We start from the raw sequence: 27,231 nt of genomic DNA, 5'->3' as shown, positions 1-27,231 counted from the left end.
CCCCAGTTTGGTGTTAGTTGTTTCAACCTGCTTTCAGAAATAGATTGTTTCTGTTGGGGTCTGAATATGTGGGGTGGGGAAGGGAAAAGCAGCATGAAAAGCTGGTGTGTGACTTTTGGTCTCCCAGCTGCCAAACCTGTGTTCTCTTTAGGAAGAATCTGAGAGTTTATGCACGTCTCTTATGCTGATGTTTCATCATCTGTCTTTCCATCCCTAGCAAACAAGCCTAGCAGATAGTCTGGTTCCCAAGGAATTTCACATCGTGAAGAACAGGGGAGTTTTGCCCTTGAAGTACTTTGACGAGTGAGTGATTTCCACTTTACAAGGGTTTATCCTCAGCTGTTCAGAGTGGGGGTTCATAAAGTGGTGAGAGGCTGAGGATGCTGCCCAAATACACCTCTTGCTGTTGGAAAGGGAACAGTATCTGATTTGATCCCTTGAGGCAGCTTTTGGAATTTTTTTGCTGCTTCAAGTTTTGGTTTTTTTGTTTATTTTTTCTATTTTAGAATTGCTTTCTGCTATGAAGCTGGGTAGGCTCTGGGTAGCTCTTACTCTCACTTTATGCTTGTATAGGTCTGCTAACATCTTGAATCTGACCCCTGTGGGGCAGATTTTATTTGCAATTTTTTTTTTTTTCTGTTGTTCAGGCTGTGTGTTGTGGTTTGAGTTTACCAAGAACCCTTGCCCAGAAAAGGCCATTGAGACTTTGCCATAGTTCAGGGATTAAAACACTAAGATTAGGAGCAAAATCCTCACAGATTCTTTGCCAACATGATGTAACAGAACACTATCCTATTATTTCAATGGTCTCCCTGTGATCAGCCTCTGGGTGGATGTGATGTGGATATGTAGTGTTTTTCTGGCTCCATTAGTAACTTTTAAACCCATTGGTCACTTCTTAGAAGTACCATGGGAAGTCTTAAAGGGAAAGGTTTCTACAAGATTTAGTGGCAAGAAGAAGGAGCTCTAGCTGGGGAAACAGCTTCAGGAGGTCCAGTTCTCACATTAGGCTCTGGATGCTCCCACTGAAGAGCAACATAGTAGAATCTTCTACTGCCTCTCTAACCTTTATCAGCTTGTACATGGGACAAAGAGACTGAAGGAGAGAGGGGGATGCCTTTGCTGATACTGGAAGGATTGCTCTATAACTGAGTTCTAACATTTGTGTTTGTTTCAGTAAATACACAACACTGCTTGAAGACCATGAAAAGAAACTACGGCTGTTCCCATCCATGTAGGTACCACTTGGCATGAAGTTGTTGGACAAAACCGGCTGTTCAAATTTAATTTCCTGGGAAGATATCATAATGTTCTATACAGAATAATATGTCTCTTTCTGATCTGTCAGAAAACCTTCTGGGAGGTTAGAGGTCATTCAGCTGATGGAGATGATGGACAGCATGTTGGAAAAAGCTGGAGTAGACAAGCTGATCAGAGTAACAGGACCTTCACAGGTGGATAACTTGCTTGTACACAGTTAACTTTCTGATACACAGAAAAATGTCTTGTTTCCCCCAATGGTTATACCAGTTGTGCTTAAAGTACCTGTTTTTAAAGAAGCTAGTTTCTGCCCAAGCCAGATGTCTGTAGCTCCTGTAATAACTGGGGGACTCCTCTTCTGAGCTTCTCTTCATCTCTGCCTGAGCAATGAAGAGCAAACTGGTGTAGGAAGCTAGATTTCTGCCGGATATTTGGCATTATTGCTATAGAGGAAGGAAGGCAGTGGCTGTTCAACCTAAAGGATTCCATGATTCTATGTTTCATCTCTTCACTGGGAGATAGGCTGCTCTGTTACAAAATGGGCCATTATAAACCTCCATACATCTAAAAAGCAGATGTCAAAGAACATCTGTATCTTTCTTTGCCTTATTTTCTGTCATTCTTGCATAGTGATAGGGAAGGATTTTTGAAAAATGTAGAGCACTGCCTCAGCAAGAACTCCAGCTGGACTTAGCAGAGAAATTGCTGCGGATGTTGATGGGAGGATACTCAGGACAGTGCATAACATGTTTGAGAACAAACCTGTGAATGCACACAGGATGGCTCTCTCCCTTCCCCTTTCTACCTTTAGTAGTTTCTTTTGTCCTCAAAAGGAAACCTGCTTCAGAAGTAATGAGACATCTGTGCTAAAGGTGTAGGCTGGCCAGACTCTGCAAGGCTGTGATTTTTCTTGCCTGTTTTGCCAGCTACACAATGCTCTGGAGCTTATGAAGGTGGAGCAGAACATCTACAACATTGTTTTCCATGAGCTGATTCGGCAGGTCAGCGTGGACTGCGTGGAGAGAGGACAGCTGCTTTCGAAGCTCAGGTCGTCCCTAGCCAACCTTTAATCCCCCTCTTGATTTGTGACGGTGTCCTCTCAGGAGCAGCATTAGCTATGGCAGATGGTTCCTGATGTCCTTGCTCTGCAAAGCCAGCCCATTGCCATCTAGCTCAGATTACCATTATTTGTTGCAATTAAATTGTTTCAGAGTGTTTAAAATCCCTGGTCCAAACACTCAAAAGATTGCCTTCTGGATAGCTTCTTGTGCAGTGAAAGGAAAGGGTCTTCAGATGGTGTGAAAGATCTGCACTCTTGGGTAAATACCCTTTTTTACTCTTTCTACTACAGGCAGAGGTACGTGGGTCTCCTGGAGCGGATTCCTGAACAGATGAAGACCCTCAACAAAAAAATGATGGCACAGCAGCTGGTCAACAAACATATTACAGAAGAGTTACTCTATTTTAAAGAATCTGTTGAACAGCTGGCCAGGTCTGAATCCTGCCTGATCCTAAGAAATTTTCTCTATGCCCTAAGCTTAGTCCATTGTCTTCTTTTCAGTTTTTTAATCTTTCTTCCATGGGAGTAGGAAGGACAGGGTTGTGATTTGAAAGAGAGCTACAGTGACCACCCTTGAGCCTCCTCACACTCTCACTGCACTCTCTGAGTGCCAAGTAATGTCAAAGCCTCCTCCTTTCCTTAGCATGCTGTAGGTTCCTTGGGGGGGAGACTGGAGAAAGGGGGTCATTGAAGCAACATGTGTGCATGGGAAGAGGAGGTCTTCAAGATGCCTTTCACCTCTACAATGAGATATTTGTGTTGGAGGAAGAGAGCTCTGCATGATAGTGTACAGCCCACAGGTCTGTGCTTGCCAAGGTAGAGACCTCTGGGTTTAGTTTAGCTGCATTAAGACTTGTTCACTGCTGTTTCAGTGAGCTGCGTGAAGTACAAGAGCATGATCGCAAGGTGACCAAAGAAGCAGAAAAAGCTCAAGAGGAGCTGGCTGCAGCCATGCAGGAGGATAAGGAAAATGCCAAGTAAGTTTGCTTTTGAAGTTGATGCTGGGAGATCTCTTCAGCATGGTAGTATCACTCTCTCAGGGTTGTAGGGAAGGACAGATGACGACTGAGGAAATAGAGCTTGGGTGTTCACAACAAATGCCGTTATTTTGCTATAAATCCTAAAGTTCTCAAAGGGATAGAAAGCTGTCCAAAACATTTCTAGCTTTAAGTCATGAAAGTTGCATTTATTGCTAGGATGATGCAGTCCTTTTTCTTCACTTCACATCCAGTGAGCTCTTTGTATTCCGGCAGACCCTACAGCTCTGAACTTCAGAGGGGCCAGTGGACATCCTCTGATACCTAAGAAAATCAGTGATTTAGGTGGTTCATATCTGAGTTCTGCTGAGTGATTTACTTAGAGGAATCTTGTGTCATGAAGAAAACAGCTACTCTAGTCCCAGCAGAGATCTGAGTTCATCCTCAGCAGAAAGGTATCAGAGGGGGTCAGGGAAAAGAACCTGTGAATTTACAGGCTGCACAGGAGGTGACAGAGGAAGAGTAAATGTCTAAGGAAAGCCTTAGGAATTGGGAGAAAGACAGTAAACGTGAATGAGAAACACAGGTATGTGTATTTCATTCCTTCCCTTCTAGACTTTTGGAAGAGTATCATGCGTTGTATGAGTTACAGAGAAAACGACTGGAAGGGCAAGTTCTGCTGCTGGCCCAAGAGAGAGATCTTTGGAGCTCAGCTGCCTATGACCTGGCTCTGAAGGTTGGTGCAGGAGATAGGTGGTATGTTGCAAGGGCAGATTTCATCCTTTTATTTTATATAATTTGGTAGTAATATATCTCATATCTGCCCTGACCTCATTTCCTGAGGTCTGTGATAGTTCACGTGTGTTTTTCAACTGGAAACTGATTAATTCACACAGCATTTTTGGTATGGATCTCCAGGTTCAGTGCAGAAAGGACTGCCGTGAAATTAATACGTCCATTCAGAGTTGGATTTGACTAAGAAGATTCCTATTCCTCGTATTTCAGAATGTTGTGACCAAATTCCTTACACTTCCTCATAAAATATTTGTTCTTTGTTAATTCTATGCTTCATTTGCCTGTCCCCATTGTTTGTGATCTACTTTATCCCATTAAAGTTTAAAATCTGTTAGCAGAACTTCTGGGACTGAGAGATGAGAGACTTAATTGTAAGGAAAGTAGACTCAGCCACTTGAGCTCCATCTCGTTGATGGTCAGGCTCCTCTGTCACTGTCAGATGCTTCTCCCCTCAGAAGAAATCAGGGAAAATAATAATTTTTTTTTTTCCCAGATAATAGACAGAAACCAGCTTACATTGATTCGCAGGCTCCATGTTAGTGGAAAGACATTGACCAACATTCTCAAGCATTTCATAGTCCTCTTGGACTCCAAGGTAAGGACCTGCCTGTGGTGGGTACCTATTCAAAGTGTGTGTATGTGTGGTTTATGTAGCTCTACAGTTCTCAGTAAAGCATTCAGTACTTTGGCTGTTTTTTGAACTATTGGTCTAGTTTCAAACAAGCATTCAAATTTGAATGAATTCACTCTCTGCTTCTCTTTAATCTGTGTCCCCTTTTCTCTACCAGAAACTTTTGGTTTTTTTCCCCATTTCCCTTTTTTCTTTCTGGCTTTCTTTTCTCCCCCTGTTCCTTCTCCATAAAACCAAAACAGATTGAAGCTAGTGTTAATTTTGGCCTGACAGATATGGGGCTGCATGGTCTCACGGTAGCATACAAGAAATAAGAATCAAGCATTTTGTTCTGGTATGCCTGGGAAGGGTGAGCCTGTCTCAAAGGGCTTGTGAGGGTTGTGCTCTGGAATTACAGACATTTCCCAGACTTTTGATACATACATATCTCAAAATAGCTAGGGCAAAGGGAGAATTTCTCCAACTCTGATAAAATAATCACAGCAACAGTCCATTTTCCCACCCTCTTGCCCAACAGGACACAGGAGATGTGGCTGATCTGCAGGAAGAGATGAAGCAGTTCCGGGAGTGGTTGGGTCAAGTTGGAGCTGAAATAGAGTGTTCTGAGGAGTCCAGCCAGAGAAAACTGCAGATTGTGTGCAGCAGCCTCAACAAGCACCTTCAGCATTTCCATGGCAGTGACTCGTGAGTGGTCCAGAGGGACTGGGGTATAGCAGTCAACTCCTGCAACCTTTGCCTCATGACAGGAGGGCTCAATGGCCCAGTGCAACATGGGTACTGACTCTAAGGAGCAGTGAGATTTGGAGCAATTTGCACATCCCTCACTGCTCTGCTTTTTGACTTTCTACTCTCGACACATGTATTTTGATGATCACATCCCTAAAAAATGTGGTTTTTTTTCTCTTACCTCTCATGCCTTCTTTCCCTCTGCTTTAGCTCCTCTCTGATGACTGAAAAGCTGCTGGATGAAATCGTACAAGATATCAAGAACTTGACAAATGTAAGATTTTGGAGGGTTGGACGTATTATTAGCTGGTATCTGCTCAGCAAATTACCATGTGTTAGCTGAACCTCAGTGAGCATCTATGACCATCACAAACGTGAACAAAAACACATCAGCTCGATCTTTTGTGGTGCAGCTTAAGCTAAGAGTCTACACATGAGAAGTTGTAAGTGATCAATACCATGGTTCAGCCAGTGCATTAAACTTAGTTGTGCATTTGAGTGCTGTCTGACCAGCAGCTCTGGTGACCAATAAATTATATTAATCTGTAGATGCTTTTAGAATTGTCCTCACGCTTTTCTTACCTGATTTCCGTCACCTTTTTGTTGCAGCTGAGGGTTGGCCCTATTGTGGGAGCCATGGCAACCTTGCTGCTTTTCTTTCAGATGCTGAAAGAAGACCTGCAGCAGTACGAGGGGGAGGTGCACCTAAGAAAGACAGAAAGTCTGAGGAGGGCTGCCAGCCTGCAGGAGCCCTGGACAGAGCTGGGACAAAGAGGGCTGAACCGACACCGGGACCTTGCTGGAGTGTTGCCTCCACAGCACGCTGCCCTGGAAGAAATAAACCAAAGGGCGTGTGAGCTCTACCAGCAATATGATATAAGGATAAGTGGGAATAATGGTAAGAAATGATAAAATTTGCAGTTCAGTCTTTCCTTGGGGATGCCAGGAAAGTAACAGGTAATAAAGGACTAGTTAACATAATCTGTACGGCCTTTTCCAAAGCTAAAGTCTGATGCCCAGGTATGTGCTGGGAATCAAGAGCATTCCAGGGATAAACTCCAAGAAACTTGACTCGCAGTCACATGCAAAAAGAACATCTGGAATTTTCAATGTGAGACACTGCAAAGAATATACAATGCAGATAGGATAGCAGGAAGTCATATATTATTTTCAGAGGGAGTATGGGTGGTTTGTGATTATGTGGATATTTATGGGGAAAAAAAATGGATGTTTAAAATGTAAAATAAACCATCACTTTGAAGATCATTAACCAGATAACACTCTCAGAGGGTAATACTTTTTTTATTGCCTTACCACTAATGCAAAGTTATCTTAATCCAGATACTGAATTGTCCTGATAATAAAGTATGTAAATAAATATTTTCTTTGTTGATATGAAGTTATCAAGTCTTGTGTAAGATAACAAACAGTTGTTGGGTAATTTGCAACTAACTTCCTCAACCTTTGCCTCTCCAGGACCTTGACTTATTTCTGATTCCAGAATTGTTTTCTCTGATGGGTCATTTTAATCATCTTATTCCCTTTTAGGAGACTAAAACTAAACTGCACACATGCTGTCAGGAACTGCTACTCCTGTTTGCTAAGTTGCTTCTCATACTGTCATCTTAGTCTTTCACTCAGGGTTATCCTATGATTTTTCCCTAAATTACCTGAAGCTACATGTTATACTTAGCCTAATAAAAGAGCCAAGATAGAAGGAAAAGCCTGTCCATCCTAAGAGACAACTAAAGGAAATAAATATTCCCAACAGCTCTCATTAGAAAGTGAGAGAAAGGAGGAGGAATGGGGCCATAACTGGCCAGACACCAGCATGGCAAAGAGTTAACAGCAGGTTGTCAGAAACCTCAGTTGTTAGTCCTGATCTGAACAAAGGGCAAGGCAGCACAGCGCAGACTTCTGATACAAAACTGCTTCAGCCAGTAAAGTCCAGAAAGAGGGATGTTAGCTTATTTTAACAAAGGGAACTGGACCATGGGAAAGGTATTCTCTTGATCCACACAAGGCAGTATATTTTGAATGGCTTGGATTCATTTTTGTGCTGCAATGTAATGGCCTTTCAGTAGAAAAGATGAGGTAACCCTTCTCTTTACATTGCATCTCTGGTACAAAACAGTGAAAATGAAAGAGATTATAAAGAATAGATAAGAGACAATACTGAGAACATGGTAATTTTGTCCTGTGAGGAAATGGCACTCAGTTACTTGAAGTATTTATTGGCTTCTAAGACCTGATTACCTGATCTCAAGCAGCATATGCCAGAGATACAAAGAGTTTTGTATTTGATGATAAGGGTTAGAGAGAGAGAGAGAGAGATGAGACGTGAGACTGTTTTAGACAGGAGATATGAGAGGACTTACATGAAATGTATAAGGTTTAGCTTAAGGTCTTTGCTTTTATTCAATCTTCCTCAGTCACTTCTTAAAGCTTTCACGTTATACCTTCTTTGTGAAAATAAGATAGTTTTGACTCTGAAATTGGCACTTTGGGTTAGAGTGACCACTCCAGTGTGAGGTCCAGTTGGGTCTTCTCTTTTGCTGAGGACTTGATTAAGTTTATAAGATAAATGCACTGGCACAGACAGCCTTCCCAAAGCAAGCCACTATTTAATAAGGATCTAGAATAATGTGTAAGAGCTAATATGGCAAAGCCACACAAAAGTGAACAGAAGTGATTCTTCTTCATTGCATGCCCTTCTAGGACCCACCGCCTTCCTTTTTTGCTCTTAAGCTGATGCTGCATGGCAGGAAAACTTAAATAATATTTCTACTACTTCTTCTTGGCCTCCTGGTCTTTAAAAACTAATGCCTGGTTGTGGTCTTCCTGTTGTGTGCTCTGAAAGGCTTCACTCTAAGTCTGGACATTCAAACACTACTTCATTGCATTTCTCCCAGTTCAGAGAAGTTAACCAGTTCTACCCCACAGCTTTACAGTGGGGAAACGGAGCCATGCATCAAAATCATTGAGATAATACAAAAATTGTCATTGCCCTCATGTGCTTAACATGCTGTCTTTCCTACAAGACAGCATGGAGGCCAGGACCTCACCAGGATTTAAAGAAACTTTAAGCACTGGATATCAACAGCAAGCATTGTAATATTTCAAGCATATTCCCCAGCAAAGGGAGAATATCTATCAGTATGTGCCAGCTGAGTGAATGAACAAGTAATTTACTACCTTGTCCAGGCATTTTGTACATCTGTGCATACTGCATTGCCTGCGCCTTTGAAGAATCAGATTGTAACTGCCAAGCTGTTTTAAAAAGAGTTATACTAAGTCTTTATGCAATGAGTCAGCTAAATCTGCCAAGACAAGAAGGAAAGTCAAATCAAGCCCATTTTTTTTCAGGATGCTTTGAATTGAGTGCTTACTAAAAAGCTCTTTCTTAGTCCTAAGTGTAGCCGGTTCCCACACAGTCTGTGCATCTCTCTTGGCATCCCTCTTTGAATTCAGCTTTGTTTTTGCTGAAGGAATTGTAATTAAAGGTTCTTATTTTCTTCCCCTGCAGGCACAGCTAGGTTTTTGACGGCTTTGGTGAGAAGTATGGAAGATTGGTTATTCAAGGTGCAAAAGCTGAATCAAGGTTCTGGCATGTATGAAGCTGAGCTGCAGTCATTTTATCACAAGATCCCTGGGTGGCTGGCCCAGGCAGAGGCAGTCATGAGCTGTATAGGCTCCAGCCAGTTGCACGAAGCTGAGGATGATAAGAAGCCACATTTCCCGTAAGAGCAGAGGTGTTAATGGTGTCTGGGCTGGCCTTGTACATTAAACTGCACTCATAAGAAAAATGTTCTTTTGTGGGGACCCTGGTGCAGGAAACTGGCAGTGGGATAAATATGATCAGCTGAAGTGTTAAAATGATTGGCAGCTGCCTTTCATTTGCTTTGATTTGGCAATATATGTGGAAACAGTTGGTGGCTTCAATATCGCTCCTGCAACATCATCATCTCCCTCAGAACTGCCACCTGCTCTGGAAATCTTGACATTTGAAGAAAAAACAAAATATGTGATTCATTTACAGTCAGATTTGGAGGGGCATATTCTTCTTTGTGGTGCACCACTGGTTTTGGTAAATATAATTAGGAAGTAACTTATTTGTAGAGCACGTGCTTAACACATACGTAAGATTACTTGCGAATGTTAAGTTCACCCACAACTATAACATTAACAAAAATGCCTGTGTCGTGTTTTCCAGCATATGGTGTACTCAGATGTGTCATTTCCCTTGAGCTGGGAAGCAAAAGGTGTCTTTGAGACAGGAGAGCCTCAGGTTTGGTGCACTAGAGGTCACTTTGTTTCTGGATTTGTTTGGGTTTTTTCAGGGTGGTACCTAGAGAATTTTTTCAGATGATTCAGAAGTGGGTTCTGTCCGTGAAAAATGAGGCTGAGAAGAACATCACACTTCTTAATGAAAAAGTAAGTGCAAGCCTGAAACTGCTAGGAATAAGAGCACTGTATCTGGAATCCAGTCTTTCCTTTAACTTCCATCTGGCAAGAGTGCAGTTGTGAGGAAGACTTGTTTCTCTTTCAACACCTTTTCTGCTTGAGTTGTGGCTTTTGTCTTCCAGCAAAAGGAGCAGGGAATTCCTCTAAAAATAGTTGTAAGGTCTCCTATAACAGTGCATGAACGCCATTTTATTGTTTCATCTTTCTAAGAATTTTCTCTGGAATAACATGGATATTTGCTGCTCAGAGAGCTCTTGTGGCTGCTGGCTCCCTGTGGTTTCACTTTTTTCTCACAGGATTGTAGACTAGAGGCTCTCACTATGCATTTTTTAAATGTTCTGTAAGTGTGGTGTGCGATTTTTGGTTTGTTGCTGAATTCTGGAAAAGAGAGAGCACCATGTGGCTTATAAGCAACATATGATCCTAAACACGAACTGGGAGAACGACAGATCCATGATTGGAAAAGATATGTTTGTAATGGGAATGACTGTGGGAGAAAAAAATGATAAACCCAAAGGTTTCTGTCATTAGGTCAGTTTGCAGATTGCACTAGGTAGGACATAGACGTGAAACACACTGACTTCAGGCTATGTGGCAATACCAGTCCTTTATTTCTGGTTTAGATTTGCTCTGATGTTTTGTGCAGGTGACTGAACTGCACCGAGAGCTGACCCTATGGGTGGTGAATTTGCTGAGACACATGACAGCAGACCGCTTGTCCTTGGAGTGTCCCCCTCGGCAAGACTCGGGCACCGAGACCGACGAGGAGCTCAGAATTCTGGGGGCTCATAAGCTGCAGCATGAAGCTGAAGAGCTGGTTGCAAAGATGGGCAGACTCTCAGATTCTGTAGTCAGGTACCAGCAGAGGCTTTCAACTTCATCTAAGGAAGTTTTCTCAAGAAAAGATGTGTAGCGTGCCAAAAGATTGATCATCATGACAGATCCTGTCAATTTGGTTGTCCTTGGATCTTTTCCCACATCTTAAATGGGCCTTACTGGAACTTACAGGGAGCCTAATAAGACAGGAACACCTAAAGAGAAAGGCAGTACTATAAAACATGCTCACATCTGTGGTTGCATGGGCTCTGCCCACACTTCTGGGTATGACTTCCAGAGGACGTAAAGGCAGTTCAGGCAGTGAGTCTGCAGTCCAGGTCACCTGAAGCTAAGCCTGAACCTGATTCAGGATCTGTGCTCATGTCTGCTGTGGGTTATTACAGCAAGGCAGGACAAGCTGTTCTGGAAGTCATTGTGCAGGTGAGGATTGCTCTTCTGGAGGTTTCTCTAGTTCAGAGGTCTATGGATAGCTCCTGTACCTTGCTGACAGCATTAGGCTCCTGACTGAAGGGGTTTTTACTACCTAAATGATTCTGTGATTCTAAGCTCTTGAGGGCACTCCTGCAGGGCTGATGACATTCTGCATCTTTGCAGCTCCTGCAGCGAGATCGTCAATGCAATCGTTCAAAAGAAAAAGTCTGAGATGGATTTAGAAGCTGAGTTTGAGCTGAACGAGCTGAATAAGATCAAGGTAAAAGATGCCTGTGTTTCCAGCCATCTAGGTCTAGGGTAGATGTGACTGCATTTGCTTTGTAAAAAGTGGAGAAATATCTGAGAGTTTCAAGAAGGAGGAAGACTCCTGCTACTCTAGAAAATTACCCTGGTCCTCCAAGTTCTCTCTACTGACTCTGCAGTCCTGGGAAAGCAGATAAACCTGGGCCAGGTTAATGTTTCCCTTACCCACTTTCAGGGTACATGTGTAAGGGCTCTCTTGTGAGATACATTCCATATGAGTTGCAGTAGATTCACCTATGGTTCAAAGCTTGCCAGAGCCATGTGCATGTAAACTTGAGCAGTGCTTGAGAAGTTCCTAGAGGTAGTGGGTACAATATACCTTTATGCAGATGCAGTCAGGACTTTTTGCAGTTAAATGACCTGTCTGCCATTTTCTTATTCCAACACTTTCTGGTAAAGCTCTTAGTTGCTACCACTGCCATTGCCAGCATTTAGCTGAGCTTTACTTTAGGAATTCAAGTAAACCCTTCCTGAAGCCCAAGGCTTCCCTGAACACAGGGCAAATGACATTGTTTCAAGGAATGTAAAAAGTTTCTCTGCAGAAGTTGAAAATACTTCTGCTTACGTTCTCCATTACCTTGTCAAGTGAAAAATGAGCCCCTGGGATTTACACTCATTTCTTCTCAAATGCAGTGGCTGTAACAGAGATGTTCAGCAGTGGCCTGACAAGGAGCTTGTTGACAGATGCTGTGTCTGAAAGCTTGGAGGAATGTGTCTTCTTTTTCCTTTGTAGGGTCCAAATAGGTCCTTGGAGCAGATAAAAACAGGAAGGTGGAATTATTTAACTGACTGAATTAATATGGTAATAGCTATATTTTTTTCTGCTCACTAATCCCTGAATAATAATTTTCTGTTATGTCTTTCAGACTGAGTGCTGTAATTGGATTCAAGCATGTAGTCTTATCCTTTCAGAGATCAAAGGCACTCCTGTCTCCTTTCTGGATTTAAAAAAAACGGAAAACCTCTTTGGATCAGAGGTGTGCACAGACTGCATTTGCTGTTCTAGGTCAAACCAGTTTTAATGAAGGTCTGCTTCAAAACCTTTCTTTAAGGAAAAGTAGCTAGAGTTCAGTCTGAGGGAAGGCTTTGCATGCAGACTTAAGATTGCCTTACCCAGGAGATCAGGCTGAATTTCTAGTTTAACTCCTTGTGGGGCTTGATGGATGTCTGAGACTGCCTGACAATTAGATGTGTGTTATAGATGGTTGGCCTGGCATTGATCTACTTTAGTACAAAACAGGTTAAATTTAGCTAATGAGGAAATGGATTTAGATCTCTTGTCTTGAACAATTTGTGTCAATTCTGAACTCAATTATGATTACGTAATTGGCATATTCTTTTGTGATTTTCAATGTATTCATACTAAGCACCCTCCTAGCTGGATGAAGTCCAAGTCTAAGTATGTGCAAGAGAAAACCAGATGCCAGGGAGCTTTGCCTAGGTTATTTGGATGGACAAAAGGACTGCACTACTCACCTCATCCTTATGGTGCCTTACAGGAATTACAATTGAAGCTTAAGCTGAAGGACGCTGCCACTTCTCCAACTCAGGAGGAGCTTGAAGCTGAAGATGCCAACAGCAGCATGAAACCTGTAATAGAAGAAGAAACATTAGAAGCAGAGGAAGAAATTGCTGTTATGCAGGTGACTGCAGTAGTTGCAATATGCTACCTTCCAGCAGGGCTTTTTTAATTATTGCTGTGTGTATGCGCGGCACTGGGCTAGATGTGTCTCCTATTTCTTGTCCCTTTTCTCCCTCAGCAGCAGCCAGGTGCTGATATGGATTACCTGACTGAGCACAGTGAAGCTGCTGCAGACATGATCAGATATGTAGGACATGACTCAAACATCCACCTGAAGTCTCTGAAGTCAGACAACGTGTCGGTCACAGGGGTAGGGAGTTGCTACTCCCCCAATGGTTTTAGCCTATTGGCAGAGATTTGGAGCTGCGTTTTAGCTGTCTGGTCAGACTCTGTTATGAGACTCCCTTTAACACTTGTGTTAGACCTGCTGGGGCTGTGCAAGGTGCTGGTGTTCTCTCCGATTCCTCCCTTCTTGAAATTTTAAATAATCATTAGCACAGTTACCACAGCTGCTATTTGCCCTCCTGACCCATTCATTACTGCCACAACCCTGGAACTTCCATAGGACCAGCAATGGGTAATGTGTGTAGTCTGAACCAGGACTATCTGCAGAGGCTGGGATGGTGAAAATAGTTTGGTATTGAGCACATGAGGAGCTGAAGAGCGTTCAGAGATTCAGGGAGATCCCACAACAACAAGCTAAAAAGAGGTTCAGCTTGTTTTGGCCTCCCAGGTCCTTGTTTTTTCCACTTGGCTTTGGAATAGTGCTCTTCAGAAGTCATAGAGCCTACCTTTTGCAGTCACTCCCTGGCCAGTCAGTCATCCAGCACGGAGACTAGATGCAGAGGAACCGTGAACTGTCAGCAAACTGTCACTGGATGGTCCCATTCCTTGAGCATGCTGCATTGCTGAGTGTGCCTTGACCTTCCTGCTTTAGAGGTGGTCAGCTAGTGCAGAGTGACAGTGGGAGATGCAGGAGCATTTCATTATGGACTTCGATTTGTTTTACAGAAATTAATTCCTGGAAATCACAGTTACCATTTAAAGCTTTGAGTAGGAGTCTTTCAACAGTTGTTTTTACAGAAAACTGGTTGTCATCTTTAGATGAAGTAACTTATACCTGTTGCACCCTGTGAGGAGCTGCTTATTTCTGTTCTCTGAACATTGCTTTGTAGTTTGTTTTGGTTTGGTTTTTTATTTCTACTGGTCAGGCTACAACATCTACAACTTCTGTAACCCAGTCACAGAAGCCCAAGACAATGAGCCAGTAAGACTTTCATGTTTCATCAGAAAATAAATTTAGTCTATTTTTAATGCTAAGATCAGTTCAGTGCCTGAATTAGCCTCTGATTTTACATGTTTTGCTGATACTGAGCTCTTGTCTGTGTTGTAGCTATGCACTGAGACACCAGCACCAAACCAGGTACATGCCAGAGATGAAATGCAGCATTGTTTGGTTTATGTACACTTATAGAACGTTTTGCTCTTCCCAACCAGAGGGAGATGACTGCCACCAAGCCATTGACTCCCTTTTCTCAGAAAGAGTTTGAAGCCCTGGAAATGCTGGAACATCTGCAAGTGCAGCTTCTGTGAGTACTAGTCCTGTGCTGGAGTGATGAGCAGGGCAGGTTTTCACCCCAGGCAAGTGCCTGTTCTGCTTTCTGATAAGGTTCTGTTTCATCCAGTATCTGTTGGCTTAACTTTGGGTTTCCTTCCATTCTGATTGTCTTGGGCCATTGACTGTGACTTATGTTAGCTGAAGATGTGACCCATGCCAGCTGTCCTTCATGTGTGCACATTTTTTGTTTTGTGTGCCATATATATTGTGGAAGTTCTTACAATGGTTTTCTGCAAGACCTCTTTATACTTCAGGTCCCACTAGCACTTACAGGGTGCTATGTGAATGCAGCTGAGCACTTCCAGGGCCTGCTAGTGCCCCAGAGCTTGGTGGGTACAGCTATACAATGGGAAGGGACATCCAGCTGTCTCCATGCAGAATCACATCAAGGTTTGTGTTTGGTAATGACTTCTTCCATGCCAAAGCAGGCTTGGGCACTCTGAATGAGATTCCCTCATACTCCTTGCTTTGTCTCTGATCTTGCATTATCCAGGGTAACCCTATCTCATTAGCCTTGCTAACAGAACTGACTGTGTTCTGTATTTATCTCTGCACAATGAAGATCAGCATCTCACCCTTTCCTAGCAAACACCAAGTTTTAAACTTAATTCAATTTGCAGGGTTCACATAGGTGTGCCATGAAGTCCTTCATAGATCTTTTAACAATGTCCTTCTCTGAAAGCATAGATGTGTTTTATAGAGTCAGTTAATCCCACTCAATGCTTCAGCTTTCTAAATCTTTCTTTTAGGTATCCTGCCAGCAGCTGCTTAAATTTCAAGTTTCAACATTCTTTGGCTCTGTGTTTCAGAGAAATGGAGATCCGTGCTCAGAAAGCAGAGGAGAGGTCTGAAGATCTTGAAGAGAAGCTGGAAGAAGCTCTGCAGAGAATCAAAGAGCTGGAGAGTGAGCTTGAGAAAGAGGTGAAAGACATCCCAGAAACAACACACAAAGAAGGGCAAGGTCAGGAGAATCAATATTCTGAACCCTCTTCCAGTCTCAGAGAGGGGGCCTATCCTTTGAGGACATCTTGTTCATCTCCTGTTTAGTGCAAGGTCTTCTCCTCCTGTACACATCCTAGGGTTTTTTTCTAGACTGTTAGAGGCAAAACAGGAAGGTTTTTAGCATTATTCTAGAACAGGGCAAAAAGAACTACTGAAGGTGGTCTGGTTTTGAGAGAAAGTCATTTTGTTTGATTTTGACATATGACACAGGGTCTATATGTAGATCACTGTAACTGCCTTCAACGTCCTTGTGAGTGAGTGTTCCCTGTTACAGTCAAGAAAATCTGTTTAGGGTCACTGATTTTGGGGGAGAAAAGAAATAATGTTCCAGATCTCTTCATTCTCAGAGGTCACAGACCTTTTCCTGTCTCCAGGAGTTATCTGAGCACTGCTGACCCACTGATTTTGCCCATCTGGTGCGGCAGTGAATGCCTTAGGTCACACGTTTGTTGTGGATGAGAGGCATTCCCTTGTGTTCTTTCTCAGCTGGATCCATGCAAATATAAGATGTGGAGAAGAAGAGAGAATGAGAAGTAAAAACTTTCTCTTAGTCCTTCAGTGTATCCTGTCTATTTGACATCAAAGCAGGAGGAGGAGATGATTTGTTTAAGGATGTGATACCTTGGGCACATTTTTAGTCTGTTGTGTTTTTAATGACTTTGGTTTGTTGTTTTGTTTTTCTTTCAGAAAAATATTCCCAAGAAAGTGTCTCGGAAGTTGGGGCCTTCTTAAGTCCCAGAGCTTCTACCTCTGGCCAGTCCCAGGGATCCACAAAAAACAAATAATAAAAACCAGCAATTCCTGAGTAGTTTCTTGGTGCCTGCCCATAGTAGCATCACTGCCTTACTCCTCATACACTTCCCCAACTTCTCTGTGCCATCTCAGCATCTCTGCTGTTCTGGCTGGGTCTACCACTTCCGCATCCGTCTTGTTCGACCTCTGCTGCCTTCCACAGCTCTAATATCTTTACTTTGTAATGCCATTGCTACTTTGGTTTTGTCTTACCCACATCTCTCCTGTTTGTGCATACTCTGCCTCTCCCCTTGTCTTGTGCTTGCCTCCTGTTTGTGTTCATCAATCTCTTTGTGCTGCTCTATCTCATTCTGCCTCATCCATGCTGGATCATGTGAGTGAATTGTTTGCACCTCTTCCGTTTCGTATCAAGGTTTCTTTTCTCAGTGCCAGCGTGGCTTGGTAGTGTAACTGATCATGGGTACCTCCTTCATCCCCTGGGCTTCAGATGATCCAAATACCTGCTGACTGGTTAGGAAGAAATTATACACAAGTTGTGCAGAATTGTACAGACAAATTTTTGTTCATCCTTGAATTTTCTTCTTTTGAAGGTTTCGTCCTTCTTTCAGAAAGCATGAAAGCCTGAAGCTGTGCATGATCTTGAAGGCCTTTCTCAAATTGCTACCACCAGAGAACTGCCAAGTGTAACCAAGGTCACAAAAATCAGGCTTCAGATGATGCCAGTTCACCCGCTCAGTGCACTGGGGTGGTATTTAAATGCTCCGTTTCCCTGTGATTTCTGTGTTTGGCATCTGAGCTCCCTGGCTTCCCATCCACAGTACCCCTCCAGCCTCTACAGCCCATACTGCCCAATAAGGTGGCCACCCAAGGCTTCTGCCTCCATCAGATCCATAGCCCAGGGCAGTCTGTATAGTTATAGAGTTCTGCAAGGCCAGCAGAGCTGCCTGGGTTCAGCATGACTTGCTGCAATTTGACTTGGTCTCAGCTTGGAAAAGCAGGCAGTGAAACTGTCAGGAGACAACCCCTGCCAACTCCCAAGGAGGAAATTCTATTTTGGATACATCATATATCCCGAATCCTGAGGTACATTTTTGAATGATGTTTTCTTCAAGGTTTTTAAACATAATATCTGCTGAAGGTCAAATGACAAGTTTCTGCCAGCTCTGTATATGTAAGAGAGAAGATCCTGCAGGAACAAGGCATGGTCTTTGGAACTTAGGGTGCTCTTAGCTGTAATTTGCCTTTTTTTGTAGCTGCAGGGAAGTTACATGTTTGAAAAAAGCCAGACTTCTGCAGATGGGAGTGTAAAGAGGACAATGTGCGTCCCCTGACACAGTGCCGTGTGTCTCTCGGCAGCCATTTCTCAAGCTAAGTGCTGTTCCTTTGGGACATTATCTGTAGAGATGTTGCTCTTTGATGTGCCAAGGAATCTTGGTCTGGATGGATCATTTTACACGATGTTAGAAGTGCAGCCAGAGAAGTGTTCAGAGAAAGGATCAGCAGCAGCACATTGCATAGCATTGTGCCCTTTTACCCTAGGCTGGGGAGCGAGGGGAGACAGCCTGAGAAATAAGCAGAACCAGCCTTAGAGAAGCAACCTCACAGCTCATGTCCACCAGTGGAGGATTACGGAGCTGTTCCACTTCCCAGAGCTTGTTTTCCATGAGTGAACCACTACTGAGATCTACTACAAACGTACAAGCAGGAGCCACAGCCATCCTGCCACCCCCTCCTGAGAAGGTTCTGGTGGCAAAATTTGGATGTGAAGTTCCACCTAGAGCTTGTGTGATCACCAAGAAGTTCACAAGTGGATTTTTCCCACTTCCCAGCCACTTGTAAGGGGGCTGGTTCACTGGGTGTCCTTGCTGTAAAAAGACTGGCAAACACTTGAAGAGTGTGTCTTTCAGGAGCACAGACTGTTGAGAAGGGAACTCTGGGGAGCTGAAAGGACTCATTAAACACAGACTGTGTGGCACTTAGTAGAAGTGGGACCCTTGTCCTTTGCAGCAGTATTAAGCCAGTACATACAGGTCTTCCCCGTGGCACAGCCTCATTTAACAGAAATACTACAGAAGACGTGTCAATGTGTGTGAGTGTTACCAGTGGGCAAAGAGGGACTGATGAAAGGAGCGAAAATACACAAGTGAGTGACTGGCTGGGCAGCCCTACCTAGCCATGTGCACAATGGCCAACTACTGTGTGGGCAAGTGAGGGAAGGGCTACAAAGTGCCCTCTGTCTTGGCTATCACAGGCCACCAGCAGCAGAACATTGGGCCTGGGAATTACTATGCAGGGGGAGGCCTGCTTTGAAGCAAGGGGAGATGTTGCAGGTTGAGTAAAAGGGCAGGCGCAGAGCTGATGTCCACTCAAAGGCCACCAGGGTCAGAGAACCGAGTGCAGAGGTGTTTCCTTGGACAGTGCCCCGTATCATCACAGATAAGAGGTTGGAAGGGACCTCAAGGATCATCTAGTCCAACCTTTCATGGCAAGAGCAGAGTCTAAACCCAGCAACTTGTCCAGCTGAATCCTAGAAGTGTCTAATGTTGGGGAAGTATCTTTGCCAAAAGAAAGGACTGCAGTATCTGTAGGTTGTCAGGACAGATACATAGGGGTTTTAAGGATTATAAGAGTTCTGAGGATTTTCTCTGTTCCATGCCTGTGCGTGGAGGTGACCAAGGCAGCTGCAGCAGGCAAAAGCGTTCCTGTTTTCAAGGCTCTCCTCTGGCCTTTCCCCTTGTCAGCTTGGCGGGAGCTGGTTAAACACATCAGCTCTAAAACGTCTGGATACCCACGAGCTCAGAGCTTGTCCTGCCTCCCCCTCCAGTGGCAGCGAGCAGCAGCACAGCCCGGCTGTCTGCACAGCTGCTGTGCCTGGCAGGGCAAGTCTTAAAGGCGGCTCTATCCCTCTCTTCCTTTTCCTCCTATTTAGGACTAGAGCTAAACACCTTGGTTGCCTCTTTGTGTGTGTACGCGTGCATGGGAGGTGACTGGAGTCCCGTATCCAGAACTAAACCACAGGGCCCAGCTCATTCCCTCGTTACAGAACCACCCACCAACCTGCCCACGTGCTGGGTCCCATCCTCCCCCACCTACTGTCAGGCCCCCACCTGGCCTGTCCAGCTGTTAAATTGGAGGATGGGGGTGCTGAAGGACATAGGGGCTAGTCTGTCCTTCCTGCCGAGGTGATGGGGCAGGATGGATTAGAGCCCAGGGGCCTGGCCCTAGTTGGTCAAGGTGTATTTGGTCCTGTGAAGGAGAAGGGATGACTCCACAACCCTCTGCTCCCACGCATGCCAGCCCTGTTCCCTGTGCTCTGCATTTTTCCCTTTCCAAACCAAGCAGAGGCTTCTTCTACATACAATCCACTTTATATTACAGGCCTGGGCTGCCTTCCCTCCAGCCTCCAGGGTCTGCTGGGGGGCTGCCTTCTTTCTCCTCTCTGAGCAGGATTGACCAGGGGCAGTGTGGCAACCATTTCCGGGACAGCTCCTAGAGCATGGGTGAGTCCTTCTTGTCTTTTGGGCTTTCTGGGAGCTTTGTGGTGTCTGTGAGGGGGCTGCTGGCTGCTGGAGCACTGTAGGTAGCTGGAGAGACCAGGTTCATGGCATCCAAAGGCAAGGGCAGGATGAAAGCAGCGGGTTTCTCTGCAGTGAGGGAGTGCAGTGCGTGGAGGTAGCGGAGCTGAGCAGCAGCAGGAGTGCTGGACAGGATCTCAGCTGCCATCCGCAGGGACTCCGAAGCGGCCTTTTCCCCCTGGGCAGCGATCACCTACCAGGCAGGGGAATAAAGAAGGTTTCTGTGAGGCTGGGAGCGAGGGGGCATGGACTGCTCATCACATAGTGAGGCTGCTATCATGCAGCTCCCAGGGCCAGTGTCATTGTAACCTTCCTGCTCTCTGAAGACTGCAGCCACATACTAGACCTTTTGATGTTTAACTTGTTTTTACTAGGCCCATCAAGGCTCACAGTTACACATACCCTTGCTGCAAAAGCATGGGAGAGGGCAGCCCCCAGGCTACTCTTGTGGGAGTCATGCTGGACACCAACCTTATCCAGGCCCTTGAGCAGCTCAGTGCAAGGGATGGAGACCAGCCTGGGCTGAGCAAGGTGCAGGGTATGTGACCATGGGGGACAGCCCTGCACTGGACTCCTAGGGGAAGCCCTGAGGAAGAGATCCATGGAGATCACTGTGACCCTGGGGATAACTCCAGACCTCTTTGTGTGCCGCTCTGTCCTACCTGTAGCTTAGGCACCAGATCTGGCACTGCACTGGGCTGGCCCAGATTCTTGGGACAGGTCCCCTCCCTAGACACAGCTCTTGAAAGGGAATTAAAGGAAACATCTTCCCAGAGCTATATCCTTGTGTGGCACGTCCCAGGGACCTCAAAGCAGGGTGGGAAAGGCTGGAGGTATACCCGCACTTTGGCCTGTCTCTGGGCCTCTGCTTCCACGGCCAGGGACTGCCGGACTTCAGCAGGCAGCTGCACATTGTTGCTGTGGATGTAAAGGACAGGGATTAGCTGGGCTCTCAGCTCTCCTGGCAGCACTGGGTGGTCAACATGAGGCTTAGAATGGGCTCACCAGTCAGTCTGTGCAGAGCAGTTCACTCATGTTCTTTGCTCTATGGATGTGTCTCTCTGAATGTGTCACTTTAGCCTTCTACTTCCATTCCCATCCTTCTTTTCCAGCCTGGATTTCTAATGGCTGGGCTTGAGATTCTTCTCTCTGTGCCTCTGAGGCTTGAAGTCTGAGCTCACTCTTTGTGAGACAGCAGAGAACCCACTGGGAGACTGCTCTCAAGGCAGGCACAAGAATTTCTTTCTGTTCATAGATGTACTCATTCACCCCATGACTCTCTACATGACGAGTGATTCCCAGCTTTCTGCATGGATTTCTGAGTGATGGGCCCATCCCTACCAGTGCTAAGACCTTAGGCTGGGACATAGGGGGGTTGGTGCCTACTGTGCCTTTTGGGCTACAGCAGCAATTAATGTGTTCAGAATGAATTCTGAATACAGAATTAGATGGAAATTCTGCCTACAGCTGCAATGAGACTGTGATGAGATCCTGGCCTGGTTGTCAGTGCAGGAGCAATCACAGTCTTCACACGTGGAAGTTTTACATGAGGCAGAGGATGAAAGGGGCAGGGAAAAATAGGAAGGCGAGAGATCAAGCTCTACCTTCTGCAGTAGGGCTGTGGGAAAAGAGCTGGAGGCAAAGCAGAACAAGGAGCAGGCAGCAGTGAGCAGGGCAGGACAGATACTTGCAAAGGGCCAGGGAAGTCCCTTCTACCAGCATTTCCTACCTACATTTCTGTTCTCTCCACTTTGATCCCCCAACAGCCCGTGACTGCATCCAAAGCTACCTGTAAAAAGGAGTATTTTTAGAGCAGGGGGGGAGCACCAGCCCTGGCCTAGGGCCCTTACAGGCAGTAAGACAGTGCAGGGACAGGGACATCAATCCAAGGCAGTTACCTTCAGGACTGCAAGGCAGATTTATCAGTTTTTGTGTGCTGTTGTGTGAGGCCCCTCAGAAATAAAATTACTTCCCTCACTTCTGATTTGTGTTTTCCCTGGGGGTTTAGCATGATTTAACTAGTCCAAACTGGTTCGTGTATGTGACCAATTCAGCTCCATAAGAAACATTCAGTTCCTGACTGGTATCATCATGTATGTGTGCCATGTACAGAGAACTGCTGCCGGACATCCCGTGTATACTGGGTTGATGGCAACTCACTCAGGCTGCAGAACACATTTCTTGTGAGAATCTCCTCTCTGGGGTAAGTACTGAAAAGGGATATCACAAAGCACTGGTGAAGCTGGTCTGAGTGGTTCCTTTGTGCCCCTCACACCATATTGTGCTGTTCACCATGGCTGCCTGTAGGGCCCACACTGTACCTCCTTCCTCTAAAGTGATCTGAGTGAAACAAAAAAAAAAAAAAAAAAAAAAGAGAACCCACACAAAAAAAAAACCCCTCCCATTTCTCTTTGAAAGAGATGGACGTTGTTATTGTACCCTTCTGCAAAGCAGTGTCCATGATTTGGAGGGACCGATCACCTAAGCTTCTTTTGTGGAGGTTCAGTTCACCCCTTGCTCTGCTGTCTCCCACCTTTGGACGCACCTTTATCTCCTGGCTGATGCTCTTCCTCTCCAAGAGAAGTTCAGAGAAGGCTCGATGTGCCAGCAGGCGCTTCGTGGTGGTTTGCACCAGCAGCTGAATGGCACTGGAGATGCTGCTCAGGGTAGTGAGGAGAAGAGAGGCATTCTCCAAGCGGTAGTAGCAGACAGCATCTATCTCCAAGGTAACCATGTCTTTAGTCACCACCTAAGCAGAACAGGGGAGATGGAGTGGGTTCTAACCACTCTAAGGAGGCACTGAAAAGCACATAATTGAGAGAACGATGTTCGAGACTTGTTAGCTTCCACCTCTGCTATTAACTGACCTTGGGTAAACTGTACAGCCTCTGGATCTCAGTTGCCTGAGCAGCATCTCTGTGCCTGTCTCCTCAGCACAGCTGCTGAGCTAGGGACTGTGCGGAGGTTGACACCCTGCACTATGTTTCCCTGCCCACTTCTGCCTGGTCCATTCCTGTTCTGAGAGCCAGACAAGAGCAGTCCCACCAGCAATGCAGCAGCAGCACGGACAACACGTCCCTAAAGGAGATGGGGTGTTGTGGCTATGGAAGTTGGCAAGTTCAAGAGTTAGAAGCGAGGGTTCAGACATTTCTTCAACCCTGGCTTATACAGGAGCAGAGTAACACATTTATATCATTGTGAGATCTTAGTCTGAGCTCCTGTTCCCACTGCTGCTCAGTGTGGTGGGTAAAAAAATCCAGTCCAGTATCTTTGGTACCACCACTTCCTGTGGGTGTATGTTGCTACTAAAGCATGTCAAACTGAACAGGACTAAACCCAGTAATTTTAAAAGATAAGAAAATGCACTATGATGAATATTTTGCCTTCCCATTTCTGAGGTGTTAGGGTTGCTTTGAGATCTTTTTCAAACTTTTCTATGCACGGGTGAAGGCTGGAAGCACAGGGTGTAATGGTAAAGAGATCTAAAAGTTAGTACAGAGAGGAGGTGTTAGCCATACCTGATGGAAGGGGATCTCCAGGGTTTTGAGGCGGAGGTCTACTTTGTGATATGTGTCCAGACAGGGAATGAAAAAGAAAAGGCCTGTAGGAGGAAGAGAAAGGCAGCTGCTGATCCTCAGAACCACACATTGCCTCTCCTGCTCTGGAGAAGAGAGGAGGGTTTGGTATACAAACAAAGCAACAGCAATACATAGGCTTAATTTCTGAGGCTGCTTCTGATGGGAAAAGCCATTAGAAGCTACTAGCCCTGTGAGAGAGGGAGCAAAGACATCCCATCCCCTGTCTGGCTGTGCCTGCTTGGAGGGCACCAGTGTGTGAGCTTTGGCAGACCATGAAGACAAGTGACATGGCTGGGGGGAACTCTGTAAACATCTTACCAGGCCCTCTGGCTCTGCCAGGAAGGAGACGCCCCAGTCGGAAAACGATGGCTCTCTCATACTCCCGCACTACCTGCAGAGTGAAACAAAAGCTAGGCTGGAGAGGAGGGTGTAGGACTGGGGAGACAGGAGTCACCAGTAGAGGAGCATGTCTGCTCTGGGAAAGCCCTGCAGAGGATGGGTCTCAGCACGTGTGAGCTAGTGGAATCACCTCTCACTGAGTCCCTTTGCCCAGGTGGAGAACCTGGCCCAGAACTGGGGGCTTGTGTGAGCGCGGTGCTGGAACAGCCCTGTGACAGCCCAAGATTTGCCAAGAGCCCCTGTTGGAGCTTCCCAGGCTTTCCCAACGTGAGGCCAGCACCCTGCTTCCTTGTACCTTGGCTGAACTTCCACACCCTGAACTAAAATCTTCCATATTTGTTGTTTGTTTGCCTCCAAGGGAGATGTGTGTGTGTGTGTGTGTGTGTGTGTGTGCTCACATGTGTAAAGTCTGAGGCATCATACTGACACATGTATTGAGAACAAGATCTATGTGGAAGTTTCTGAGAAGTGGGAATCAAAATATGCCTACTTGTAGCCATGCTATAAATCTGAGAAAAGGGAAGGAAATGGTGAAAATCTGCTATTAATGGAGAGATCAATCTCTCTTGAAACTTTTAATTCAAGAGCTATTTACCCTGCTGCTCCAATGCAGCCATCTCTGGGCTTGGTAGGCTGAACGTTACATGTGAAAGTGAACAGACCCACAAAAAGAGGAACCTAAGCCCCTGCCTGCTGATATTGCAGCAGGAGTATTTGGTAGGCAGTGGTTGGACCCCAGTCCAACCCCTCTGCAGCAACAACATGTGGTACAGCATAAGTCAAAATTAGTGATGAGTCAAAGTGTAAATAAGGCTTTAGACCAAAAAAGCTTCATTTTCACATCTGACACATGCTGAACCAGTGAGCTATATACAACCATATTAGACACCAAATACTATGCCTAGAGAGGCCTCAGGGCTATTCTCACCTTCATGCAGAACCAGACAGAAATGGGGAAGGTCATTATGATGAACAGGAAGGACAAGATGGTCAGAAGCCACTCACAGATGCCCAGACCCGGAGACTTTACACCTAGGGAGAAATCCAACATGATTGTGTTAGGACTGCTCCCAAAACACTGATGGCTTGACAACTCAGTTTCAGTGTTGTCCATTCCTTAGACCTGGTGTATGTAAACCATTTGGCTCTCCCTGGAGCTGGGTTAAACAATACTCCTTGTCCAGGAGCTGCCAAGATGGACCAAAAGATCTTGTCCCTGCTTTCTTGTCAGAAAATGAGTAATGCTTCTCCATAGTGCCTTGACTAGAGAGCAGCCTTCAGCTTGAAGACAGGCAGCTACCAGTCTGGTAGGGCTTGGAATCTCTTGAAGGGCTTGGAATGAGCTGTTGTTGGCTGAGCTGGAATCTAGGAGCTTATGTGGAAAGATAAGCTAATAGCAAACAGAAAGGTTGTAAATAAGAAGTAGCTTTTAACATGCACAGCTGAAGTGCTGTTCCCTATCAGAGTACCTCAGGTCCTTTTGGAAGAGGATTTCAGTCCCATCCCAGCTCCCTAACACAGTGGAACCAAGCCACTGGTGCTGCTGAAATCTCCCTGTGCTCTACACTGGTCACACCAAGGTGCTGGAGGCTGACTGGGGTGATCAGCCCCACATTAGTGTTACCTTCTACCTCTCCCCAAAGAGAGTGTGGGTCATCGTGCTCTGGCTGCCCTTTGCTGTGCTCCCGCATGAGGGAAAATCTGCAGGTTTGGCATGAGAATTGGCAGATAATTTCTGGGCGTACCTAGAGCCAGAGGGGTAACCACGTTTCAGCAGTGAACTTAGCATCCCTGCATATTTCCCAGTCAAAATTATTCCCTTCTAGCCCTCCCATCCCTGCACCTTTGCCTTTGGAGCTCTCTGCAGAGCCTCCAGCTCCTGAGGGAAGTTCAGATCCCAAGGACCTGCATGATCACTAGAGCTCCACAGCACCACTCACTAGCTGGGATTCTTGTAATTGAGCTGGAAAGAGCCAGTTGCAAAAAATTAGTTCCCAGGGAGACAGGAGCAAGTCTGAACCTTTGTGTCACTCCAAAGCAGAAGAGCTGCTGGCATGGAAGCAGACAGGTGGTGCTGGCCCCTGTAACACACATCTGCCATGCCTGTGGTAATGCTGGGTCCAAAGAGGCATGGCCTTCTTGCCAGAAGATGCTCCCTCCTGTCATGGCAGGCTGTGAATCTGCCTGACAAACACAGGGCCTGGCAAGGGAGGTGCTCTTAAAAGGTTATTCAGAAGGGGAGCTATGAGTGTGCACCTCAAGTGCAGTTCTTCCCTGCAGTACAGCCTTTTGGGCTGTGAAATGGCACTAAGGCTCAACCTGTCCACTTAGAGAAGGGCGAGGGAGAGAAGAAAGAGAACAGAGCAGGAGTACAACCGGGAAGTAGCAAGTTGAAGTATGAAGGATGCTGGGGATGTATCTACTAGTTGCAAAGTTCATTGCTGTGCTGATCAGCCTGAACTGACTGCAGAAGCTGGCTGGGAGGCTGGCTGGAGTCTCCCATGTCCCTTCCTAGGGATAATGGCATGTCTGTGCAGAGAGCAGTCATACTGTGGCTCACGCTGGGTCTAAAGCCTGCAGCTTTCCAGCCCCTTCCCCTCCACAGGCCATACCTTCCTCTTGCTGCTCGCTGTCCAGCAGGGCCATCGCCTCCATTTCTTCATCAGATATCACATCGTCCACGTCCACCACCGTGGAGGTGTGTACCCTGCCATCGGTCCCTGCCGTGCTCTTGGTCTCCTTTGCTTTCTCCTGCTTTACATCTTCCCTCCCTTTGCCAGCTTCTCTGCTCCTCTCCCTCTTCTCTCGTTTGCTCTGTGTAGCTGGAGACTCCCTGTGTCTCCTGTGAGACTCCCTGGAAGAGCTCCGAGACCTCTTCTCCATCCTCATCTGTGCCAAGGAGCATGCAGCTGCCTGTGGGAGTAGGATGAATTCGTGCTTACATTTATGGCTGCAGGCAGGAAAATCGGGCAGGGGAGGACAGAAGAGGAGGTGTCAGATCAAGGAGGCTTGTTTCAAGTTTATCACAGGCTTGTCAAACATAATGGACAGTGAAGTGAGCAAGCTGCTTCCCAGCTGCTCTGCTCTCATCACACACTGCTGTCGAGATGGGAAGGAAGTTTAGACTTGGAGAGGGTGGACAGGAAATAAAACACAATCAGAAGCACTCAGATGATTTTTAGTAGATGCTTTCTGCAAAATTGTTGAAAAGCAACCTAAGCGTAACTGTCAGATGTAGC

At 45.6% G+C, this 27,231-nt stretch overlaps 2 protein-coding genes across 2 annotated transcripts in view; one reads left to right on the top strand and one right to left on the bottom strand.

The window, feature by feature from the left end:
• The window catches only part of AXDND1 (axonemal dynein light chain domain containing 1), a 20,581-nt gene extending 3,516 nt beyond the window's left edge, over nucleotides 1-17,065 (top strand). The window contains exons 5-25 of the mRNA XM_008938906.1: nucleotides 218-303; nucleotides 1,178-1,234; nucleotides 1,349-1,454; nucleotides 2,187-2,308; nucleotides 2,612-2,752; nucleotides 3,193-3,297; nucleotides 3,913-4,033; nucleotides 4,586-4,687; nucleotides 5,241-5,407; nucleotides 5,660-5,723; nucleotides 6,113-6,347; nucleotides 8,976-9,189; nucleotides 9,790-9,883; nucleotides 10,560-10,768; nucleotides 11,345-11,441; nucleotides 12,352-12,462; nucleotides 12,985-13,128; nucleotides 13,246-13,377; nucleotides 14,565-14,656; nucleotides 15,495-15,646; nucleotides 17,031-17,065. Of these exons, the coding sequence (XP_008937154.1) occupies nucleotides 218-303; nucleotides 1,178-1,234; nucleotides 1,349-1,454; nucleotides 2,187-2,308; nucleotides 2,612-2,752; nucleotides 3,193-3,297; nucleotides 3,913-4,033; nucleotides 4,586-4,687; nucleotides 5,241-5,407; nucleotides 5,660-5,723; nucleotides 6,113-6,347; nucleotides 8,976-9,189; nucleotides 9,790-9,883; nucleotides 10,560-10,768; nucleotides 11,345-11,441; nucleotides 12,352-12,462; nucleotides 12,985-13,128; nucleotides 13,246-13,377; nucleotides 14,565-14,656; nucleotides 15,495-15,646; nucleotides 17,031-17,065 (2,586 nt within the window). The remainder of the gene's footprint in view (nucleotides 1-217; nucleotides 304-1,177; nucleotides 1,235-1,348; nucleotides 1,455-2,186; nucleotides 2,309-2,611; nucleotides 2,753-3,192; nucleotides 3,298-3,912; nucleotides 4,034-4,585; nucleotides 4,688-5,240; nucleotides 5,408-5,659; nucleotides 5,724-6,112; nucleotides 6,348-8,975; nucleotides 9,190-9,789; nucleotides 9,884-10,559; nucleotides 10,769-11,344; nucleotides 11,442-12,351; nucleotides 12,463-12,984; nucleotides 13,129-13,245; nucleotides 13,378-14,564; nucleotides 14,657-15,494; nucleotides 15,647-17,030) is intronic.
• A 2,864-nt stretch (nucleotides 17,066-19,929) lies between these two features.
• NPHS2 (nephrosis 2, idiopathic, steroid-resistant (podocin)) lies at nucleotides 19,930-26,881 on the bottom strand. Its single transcript, XM_008938904.1, has 8 exons — nucleotides 26,605-26,881; nucleotides 24,921-25,024; nucleotides 23,912-23,984; nucleotides 23,534-23,616; nucleotides 22,561-22,764; nucleotides 21,749-21,804; nucleotides 20,855-20,933; nucleotides 19,930-20,208 (listed from the first exon to the last, which is right to left on the bottom strand). Exons 1-8 carry the CDS (start codon nucleotides 26,879-26,881, stop codon nucleotides 19,930-19,932), a joined length of 1,155 nt encoding a protein of 384 aa, XP_008937152.1.
• Between the last annotated feature and the right edge of the window lie 350 nt (nucleotides 26,882-27,231).

The sequence above is a fragment of the Merops nubicus genome, unplaced genomic scaffold (genome assembly GCF_000691845.1).
Source record: "Merops nubicus isolate BGI_N331 unplaced genomic scaffold, ASM69184v1 scaffold26844, whole genome shotgun sequence".
NCBI classification, from domain to species: Eukaryota; Metazoa; Chordata; class Aves; order Coraciiformes; family Meropidae; genus Merops; species Merops nubicus.
Note: the sequence above shows the minus strand (reverse complement) of the source record. Positions and strands in the feature narration are given on the sequence as shown.

Bases quoted from the DNA above. Each gene is read 5' to 3' on its own strand.
- NPHS2 (XM_008938904.1), bottom strand. From the start codon at position 26,881: ATGAGGATGGAGAAGAGGTCTCGGAGCTCTTCCAGGGAGTCTCACAGG. The intron at 22,765-23,533 runs GTATGGCTAACA...TGTTCTGCTTAG, and splicing joins TGGAGATCCCCTTCCATCAG to GTGGTGACTAAAGACATGGT. The intron at 21,805-22,560 runs GTGCGTCCAAAG...TCCTTTTTACAG, and splicing joins GCATCAGCCAGGAGATAAAG to GTAGCTTTGGATGCAGTCAC.